Source organism: Triticum aestivum, chromosome 3B, assembly GCF_018294505.1.
Source record: "Triticum aestivum cultivar Chinese Spring chromosome 3B, IWGSC CS RefSeq v2.1, whole genome shotgun sequence".
In the NCBI taxonomy this organism is placed as follows: Eukaryota; Viridiplantae; Streptophyta; class Magnoliopsida; order Poales; family Poaceae; genus Triticum; species Triticum aestivum.
In genome coordinates, this window is record NC_057801.1 from 747563128 (window position 1) to 747572570 (window position 9443).

The 9443-nt window shown below is 50.0% G+C and overlaps 1 protein-coding gene across 1 annotated transcript; it reads right to left on the reverse strand.

The window, feature by feature from the left end:
• Positions 1-206: 206 nt before the first annotated feature.
• LOC123066311 (putrescine hydroxycinnamoyltransferase 1-like) lies at positions 207-1670 on the reverse strand. The gene has a single exon (XM_044489419.1). The coding sequence runs from the start codon at positions 1633-1635 to the stop codon at positions 331-333; it is 1305 nt and encodes a 434-aa protein (XP_044345354.1). The 5' UTR covers positions 1636-1670; the 3' UTR covers positions 207-330.
• Between the last annotated feature and the right edge of the window lie 7773 nt (positions 1671-9443).

Here is a 9443-nt window from a genome sequence, read left to right on the forward strand (position 1 = left end):
TTTTATGACATGCATTATTATTTTGTGAGTTAAATCAATGATCAAAATTTGACACAAAATACGAGGGGACGTAGTAGGTTCCTAAATTTTTGCTCCCCGCCCGACATCAACTTAATGATTAAATATTCTTGTCGAGATTATTTATCATTAAATCTTAACCCTTGCAAAAAAAAAGTAATTTGTAGATAGTGGTACATGTCCGAATAAATAAGATAGAGTAGCTAGATAATGGTACATATGATGAAATGATGAATGCCTTTTAGTTGTAACATGTATGCATAATGAGCCACTTGCCCCGAGTAGACTCCAAACGAACGGCGGCTGAAGTAACTAGAAGATGGCATACAACAGGCGCCGGAAGTCGACGAGAACAGCAGCCTCTGCAGACACGAGGATGCGCACGCCGCCGCTGGGGCCGTCCATGAGGCAGACGCTCCCGCCACGCTGCTGCACCGCGCGGTGCATCGCGAGCGGCTTCCCCCACCCGAAATCCGCGTCGTACATCGGCATGCCCAGCCAGCTCACCACCCTCAGCTCTGTCTCCGGCAGGGCGCCACGGCCCGGCTGCCGGCCGCCGTTCATCTCCAGGTAGTCAATCGCGGAACGCACCAGCTCGTCGTCCATCCGGCGGACGGCGCCACTGATCCGCGCGGCGACGGAGCCCAGCTCTTCCGACCCGATGTCACGCACCTTGCCGGCGGTGCCCAGGCTGATGGTCCCGTTCCCGAAGTAGCGCGCCGGCAGAGGCGGCCTCAGGGCGCGCCGGATATTTGCCGGGAAGGTGAGCCGAGTCGTGGCGTCCGGCGGCAGCCGGCGGGCGGCGCACATGGACCGCCACACGTGGGCGCCCACCGCGCAGAACGTGCTCACGCGGCCACCGCCACCATCGCCGCTGCCGGCGCAGGCGCGCTTCAGAGCGGCCACCTGGTCGCTCGAGACGAGGAAGATCTCGTTGACCGCGGGGGCCGACCGCTCGGATTGGCTTAGCTTCGGGCATAGCACGGTGAGAGCGTCGGGGTGGACGACGGGCGGTGAGCGCGCGCGGAGGAGGGTGCGGTCGTGGCACGGGAGCTCGAACGCCACCCCGCTGGCTCCATCACCGTCTCTGGAGAAGGCGGACCACGTCTGGAAGAAGTGGGCTGCGCTTACAGCGTCGATGGCGGTGTGGTGCAGCGCCGTCCCCATGGTCACCCCGCCGCATCTCATGAAGGTCACCTGAATGGCGCACATGATGGACGGCGGGTCCTCGACGCGGGGGACAAAGAGCCTCCTCAGCTCGGGAGACGGCTGGAAGTCGACGAAGCTGTTGACGGTGAGGTCCGAGCGTGCGACGACGAAGAGCACGCCCTGGCCGGCGCAGTTGATCTCCGCCCGACCGTCGCCGTCCACGCTGAGGCGGCCGGCGAGAGGGTAGAAGGCCACGAGAGCCTTGGCCAACGCCACCTTCAGCCTGGTCACGTCGAAGAAGTCGTCGACGACGCCGGAGCTGGAGCTGTAGAAGTAGACGGTAGGGGTGTGGCCTCTATTGACCATGTTGAGGTCGAGTGGTGAGAGCCAGAGGCCATGGCTAGGCGTGTCCTTGCTGGGCGTCACCATGCACGACTCCACCACCTCCACCTCCCGGTGTACATCCATTTTCCTTATGCGCCCGGGTCGAGTGAGAAGAGGAAGAGACTCAGGTGTTGGGTTGTTGCTCTCACGCTTCTCCCCCTTTTATAGTTGAGACTAGCAAAGCGGCCTTGCGTTGCAAATGATCCAAAGTAGACCAATGCATGTTGAGAGTGGACGATCTGCACACGGAGGCATCTGCACCCGCTTTTCAAAAATATACTTTTTACACGTTTTGTAATGTTCAAAAATTCTAAAAATAAATTATGCATACATGTTGGCAAAGGTATGTCCGCGGTATAAAGTTCTGTGTAAAAAAGTATTTTTGTTTTGTCTCAGTAAAAAGACAAATTTTACTGTTTCTAAATAGCGTTTCATGACGCAAAGATTTGTCTTTTTAGCACAGGCTACAAAAAAAGTGTTTTTTCTGTAAAACTTTCTGCACACACATAGAATATGGAGATGTCCGCGTGCACTTTCTTTTAGAATTTTTTGACATTTCAAAATGTGTTTTCCAAAGTGGGTTCATATGTATCCGGGTTCATCCATGCACTTCTCAATGCATGTGTCACAAACTTGAAAGTGGTTTTTCTGTAAAACTTTCTGCACACACACACGATTTTTTTTGAAACTATGATGATTTTTATAGCAAATTCGGAAACTATACGCCCTAATGCATAAAAATCAAAACTATGGCCCCGTCGGCCTTCTGTTGGCCGAAGAGGGACTTTTCGGCCTATCGTTGGCCGAAGTGGGACTTTTCGGTCTACCGTTGGCCGAAGTGGGCTCTTGAGCGGCCGAAGAGCACTTTTCGGCTTTCCGTTGGCCGAAAAGTGTCAGGGGCACAAAACATAATTAAGATGGCGTCAAATGAAAAAGTTATCAACATGAAAAATCTTCGTCTCGTCGAAACGGTTGATTTTGATATAAAAATCGTCTTAATCCTGCGTCGTATGCAACCTGTAGAGTCAAAACAAGGTCAGGGGCAGAAGCTGCAGTGTTACTTCGGACAGACCGAATGGATGTCAGAAAATTTGTCACGAGACACCTGATGCACTCGGTGAGACCGTGTGGAATACAGAAGAGTACACAAGTTTGGTCACGTTCACTCGGTGAGACCGAACCAAACCACTCGGAGGCTCCGAAAAATCTCCAAAGATTTTTGGATAGAATTTTAGTCCTTTTATTGCACGGGAAGTCCAGCCGCCTCATAAATCGATGTGGGCATTGTTCATCTGCACCGGGAAGACATATGCCGGCATTAAAGAAATGTCTCTGTTGCAATGGCAGGAATTGAGACGAAAACTTTCGGCGGTGGCGTCATCCACCATAAAAGTAGAGGCAATGGTCACCTCTCAGGCCCGTCACCGTGCACCCTCGATGTCAGGGGTGATGCACACAAAAATGTCACCGTGTACCCTCGACGCTGGGGTGATGCACCGTAGCTCACGTCGAAGGAGACCCAGCCGAAAGCGCGATACGCAAACAGTCCTCTAGGTGCAGACAAACAATTTTTCGGATCAAAAATCCTAACTTTAACTCGGACAGGAATCTTTGGTAATTTTTCGGATCCATTCGGAGCCTCCGAGTGGTTTGGTTCGGTCTCACAGAGTGAACGTGACCAAACTTGCGTACTCTTCTATATTCCATACGGTCTCACCGAGTGCACCGGATGTCCCGTGACAAATTTTCTGACATCCATTCGGTCTGTCCGAAGTAACTCTGTAGCTTCTGCCCTTGACCTTATTTTGGCTCTATAGGTTGCATACGACCTTGGATTAAGACGATTTTTATATCAAAATCAACCGTTTCGACGAGACGAAGATTTTTCATGTTGACAACTTTTTCATTTGAGGCCATCTTAATTACGTTTTGTGCCCCTGACACTTTTCGGCCAACAGGAAGCCGAAAAGTGCTCTTCGGCCAACGGAAAGCCGAAGATACTATATTCGGCCCAGCTGGGTAATCTTCGGCCAACGGGAGGCTGAAGAGCCCACTTCGGCCAACAGTAGGCCGAAAAGTCCCTCTTCGGCCAACGGTAGGCCGACGGGGTCATAGTTTCGATTTTTATGCATTAGGCCGTATAGTTTTTGAATTTGCTATAAAAATCATCATAGTTTCAGAAAAAAATCCACACACACACACAGACACACGAACACATATATATATACACTAGTAGAAAAAGGATCTAATGTGAGACATCTTAGTCCCGGTTTGATTTCGGCCCGGTACTAATGGTACCATTAGTGCCGGTTCGAACGGCTATGTATTAATGCCGGTTCATTTTGACCCTTTAGTACCGGTTCGTGCCACGAACCGGTATTAAAGGGGCGGTGGCAGGCTGGCGTCAGGCCGGGGCCCCGCGATCACCTTTAGTACCGGTTCGTGGCACAAATCGGTACTAAAGGGGTAACCTTTAGTACCGGTTCATGCCACGAACCGGTACTAAAGGGGTTTGACCTATAGTCCCGGTTGGAGACACAAACCGGGACTATAGGGCAATTTTCAAACTCTACCCCCCCCCCCCCCCCCGCGCGTGTATCGCCATTTCAGTTTTGAAAAATACAAAAGAAAATGAGAAAAAATCCAAAAAATAAAATTCTTCAAGATGTAGTTATATTACTACCTCTACCAGTTAGGAAAATTAAAAAACTTAAATTTGGACATGTTTTGCAAAAAGTGTAGGGAAAATGTAAAACGGCTATAACTTTTGCATACGATGTCGAAAAAAACGTATAATATATCAAAAAATTCAGCACGAAAATCCGCATCCGATTTTGACTGCCTACGGCTTGTTTGCAATTTTTTAGAATCCTCAAATTCCAAAAGGAAAAAAAGATATGCTCAAATTTCAATTTTTTTAATTTTGGTTAAATCTGGTCAAACTAATTATTCAAAAAGTATTAATGTTGCTACATAATTATTCAAGAATATTAGTGTTACTAAATAATTATTTCAAAATTTTCAATTTTGGTCAAATCTGGTCAAACTATGATCAAATCTGGTCAAACTATGGTCAAACCTATTCAAGAAATATTAGTGTTACTAACTGTTTTTTAGAATAATAGTTCCAAACACAAACGATAAAACGTGTGACCTAATGCTCAAGCTAAACTGCTGAGAGTTAATAGGATTGACAACTTACATTTGTTAGGAAACAACAAGTGCAGACTTGAAAAGTAGGGGGAATAGAACTCCGAAGTTAAGCGTGCTCAGGCTGGGGGAGTGAGAGGATGGGTGACCGGCCGGGAAGTTAGACGATTTGGAATGAGTGATCCACACTTGAGCAGTTAAGAGGGGTGATTAGAGACTAAATCATCAAATAATTCAGAAAATTGAAAATCTAATTTTTTTACAAAATTTTCAAAAAATATATATATCTTTAGTACCGGTTGGTAACACCAACCGGTACTAAAGGTCCCCGTACCACGACGCGAGCTCACGCCACGTGGTGGGCCTTTAGTGGCGGTTCGTGCCGAACCGGTACTAAAGGGGGGGGGGGCTTTAGTCTCCACCCTTTAGTGCCGGTTGCAGAACCGGCACTAAAGGCCCTTACGAACCGGTTTTAAAGCTCCGTTTTCTACTAGTGATATATGTATATATATATATATAACTAAAAATATGTTAGGTTTTGCACAAATTTATTCCTTATATATGTTTAGATGAGATGGGGGAGAAACGGGGGTGGTCTGGAGAGACTAAGGGGTTTTCTGCAAATGTGGAGAAGAGTGGTAGGGGTCATTTTGCAGAAAATATGACAGCTTAGCTCACTTGCGTTAGATGCAGATCGGATGGTCAGAGATGAGGGAAGGCAGGCACACCATCATCACCAAGTGGATCTTTTATTATTAAGGAAAACGTTATGTACATACATGGAAAAATTATCGTTGTAGAATTTATTTGGATCGACCAGTCCCCTATCTCGTATTACCTGGCAACATATGAACACTGAGAAGTGGTGTTAGGTGAACTGCAATGCGGTTCATCAAATGGACAACACCAAATGTCCGCAGACAACGGACATGGCAGCGGCCATCCAGTCAGAGTCACTAAATTTAAACAATGGACCGCGCACAAACAAGGATGAAACTGAAACGAAACAGATGGAATTTAAACAAAGTTTAATATATTACAATCAAACCAACGAAATCAAACAAGTTCAACCTAATTAAATATAAACTAATCCTAACTAAAACTAGGCAAGGTACCGGACGATGACTGATGAGGTTATGTACCTAGTGTAGGGTCATGGACCTATCTAGGATACCATACCCAAGGACATCATCATACGAAGCTATCTTCCAGTCGACCAAGAGAAGCTCCACTCGACCAAGGGAGACTCCACTCGACCGGCTAGAAGACACTCGACCTTGAAGACGCACTCGACCATCAGAAGTTCAGGATCTATGCTGTATCCAAACGGTCTGTAATTAAATAGTCTTAATGGTCATGATGACACTTTATGTAGGGCGTTACCGGTAACGCACGGCCTTAATGTACTTTAACCCTCCTCTACGTGGGCTGGCTGGGGTCCTGGCGTCCTCTATATAAGCCACCCCCCTCCACTGGTAGAAGGGTTCGCACCCCTGTAACTCATATACACAGAGATCAGTCGACCGCCTCCGGGCTCCGAGACGTAGGGCTGTTACTTCCTCCGAGAAGGGCCTGAACTCGCTAAACACCCGTGTGTACAACTACTCCATAGCTAGGACCTTGCCTTTTCATACTTACCCCCATTCTACTGTCAGACTTAGAACCACGACAGTTGGCGCCCACCGTGGGGCAGGTGTCTTAGCGACTTTTTTGGAGAAGTTGCAATTTGTCCGATCGCCTTCATCATGGTTTCCGGCGGAGCTCTGGTCGAGGGCCACGAGATCCGTCTCGGTGCGCTCACTTTCATCGGCGACGACTCCGCTTGGCTCCAGGAGGCACCACTCGACATCGACGCGCTCCCCGTCCGCGGGGCGACGCACTTTCGGGCGTGTGTCCGCGGCGTCTTGCTGCGGCAGCCGTCGACCCCATACCGGTCGACTCCTACGCCGTCCTCCCTCCCTGTCTCCCGCCAGCGCAAGCGCTCCGGTCGGTCGAGGCTCCAGCGATGGGTGAGACACGCAGTGGCTCGCCAATCGGCCACCACCCAAGTCGCGGCGATTGAGCCCGACGAATCTCTCTACGGCCTGTTCGACCTGTCGACTGGCTCCGTAGAGACTGCATCCGAGTGCGACAGCAGTGATCCAGCGGCGGAGGTCCTAATAGTCAATGGGCCCCGTAGTCCTCCCGGTTTCCCCCGCGGCGACGGGATGGACGACGAGGACAACCCTGCTCAAGCCCATGAAGAGTACCAACCCGAGCCGCTCACTTCCCAGCAGAGGGAAGAACTTCGCCGCTGGAACATGGATGCCCTGCATACTCCCATTGCAGGAGAAACTCCTGAGGCTCGTGCCATGGAAGAGGCGCGTTTAGTCAACCTGGCTGAACGCACTCGACTGGAGAACCTTCAGCGAGCACTCGACGAGCGTGCGCGTCAACGAGCGACTAACTCCAATCGACGTCAGCTCTTTCCGCAACCAACTCAGGTATATCAAACCCCAATTCAGAATTTGGCAGCTGCAGCCCGCATAGCGGAGTCAATTCAGCCCTCTCAGTCAGAGGCTGGAAGAGGCTTGATGCAGATCAGAGATTTGCTCCGAGCAGCAGGAGATCAGAATTCAGCTGTGTCACAGTCACGTAACAGGATTCACAGTCGATCTGTTACTGCGAATACTGTTCAGTCGGCTCACAGTCCAAGGTCGCCTCCGAGGCGCATGGGACGTGAAGGCCGGCGGGACCACTATGATGACCGATTTGATCGTGATGACAGGCGTCGAAGGCCCACTCCTCCTCCGAGAAGTGGGTCTAACGCCCATCGGCAGCAAGATGACAGACGCCAGCTCAGTGTTGGGCGGAGAGCTCCAGTCGACCCCAGAGAGCCAGGCTTTGACGCGAGATCCATCATCGTGCAAGGTTTGGTTGACCGAAACAGAGCTCATAGAGGTGGTCATGACAGAGATGTGCCCACAAGCCGCCGAGTCCACGTTTCAGGTCCAGAATGTTTTAGCAGAGCGATCAGAGCCGCAGTGATACCCCCCAACTTCAGGTTGGCGACTGGGGTGAGTAAGTTCACCGGAGAGTCTAAGCCTGAAACTTGGCTCGAAGACTACCGAGTGGCTATTCAGATTGGTGGCGGTAATGATGAGGTGGCCATGAAACATTTGCCACTTATGCTAGAGGGTTCAGCCAGGGCATGGTTGAATCAGTTGGCTCCCAGCAACATTTACACCTGGGAAGATCTTTCTCGAGTGTTCGTCGGGACGTTTGAGGGAACTTGCAAGCGACCTGCTGGATTGACTGAGCTACAAGTTTGTGTACAAAAGTCGAGTGAAACACTGAGGGATTACATCCAAAGGTGGATCACTTTGCATCACACTGTAGAGAATGTGTCGGACCATCAAGCGGTTTGCGCCTTCAAAGATGGCGTCAAGAACAGAGAGTTGAGCCTGAAGTTTGGTCGAACTGGAGACATGACTATGAGTCGGATGATGGAAATAGCCACCAAGTACGCCAACGGCGAAGAAGAGGACCGACTCCGGAGCGGCAAGTACAAGCCGAGTCAGTCGGATAAAGGAAACTCCAGTCGGAAGCAAAAGCGGAAGGCCGAGCCAGCAGCTCCTGGAGAGGCTCTAGCCGTGACTCAGGGCAAATTTAAAGGGAAGCCCAAAGGATCTTGGAACCCCAAGAAGGTAAAAGATAAGGAAGGTAATGATGTGATGGACCTGCCGTGTCATATCCACACGAAGAAAGACGAAGAGGGTAACTTCATCTACCCAAAGCATACCACTCGCCAGTGCCGGCTCTTAATCCAGCAGTTCCAAGGGAAACAGCCGAAGGACAAAGAGAAGGAGTCGGACAAGGCTGAGGACAAGCAGGACAGTGATGGAGAGTACCCTCATGTCAACTCCACTTTGATGATTTTCGCTGATGTAGAGAGCAAAAGTCGACTAAAAGTGATCAACCGAGAAGTCAATATGGTCGCACCGGTGACACCAAACTATCTGAGATGGTCGCAAACTCCCATTACTTTCGACCAGTCGGACCATCTTACTCATATTGCCACCCCTGGGAGGCAAGCACTGGTGGTCGACCCGGTCGTCGAAGGCACTCGACTGACGAAGGTATTGATGGATGGCGGCAGCGGGTTGAACATACTATATGCAGAGACGCTCAAGGGAATGGGCATTCCGATGTCCAGGCTCAGTTCCAGCAACATGAATTTTCACGGATTCATCCCAGGAAAGAAGGCTGAGTCACTCGGCCAAATAGCCCTGGATGTGGTGTTCGGCAACTCGAAGCATTTCCGCAAAGAGAAGCTGACATTTGAAATCGTGGATTTCCAGAGCGCCTACCACGCTATCTTGGGAAGACCAGCCTACGCCCGCTTCATGGCTCGACCATGTTACGTGTACCTCAAGTTAAAGATGCCTGGCCCCAAAGGCGTGATCACCGTCACTGGTAACCGGAAGAAAGCAGAAGAGTGTTTCCAGAAAGGCTCAAAGATTGCGGATGACCAGATAACAATGATAGAGCTAGAGGGATACAAGAAGGACGCAGATCCGAGTGATTTACTGCGGGCCAAGAAACCCGCCACAGAGTCAGCATTTTAGTCGTCCGGTGAGACGAAGCCAGTTCACATCCACCCGACTGACCCCAACGCAGCTCCGACCCATATTTCCACTACACTCGACTCTAAATAGGAAGAAGTGCTCATCCAGTTCCTCCGTGAGAACTGGGACATCTTC

Excerpts from the sequence above, each read along its gene's own strand:
- LOC123066311 (XM_044489419.1), bottom strand. The coding sequence starts at position 1,635 with ATGGATGTACACCGGGAGGTGGAGGTGGTGGAGTCGTGCATGGTGACG.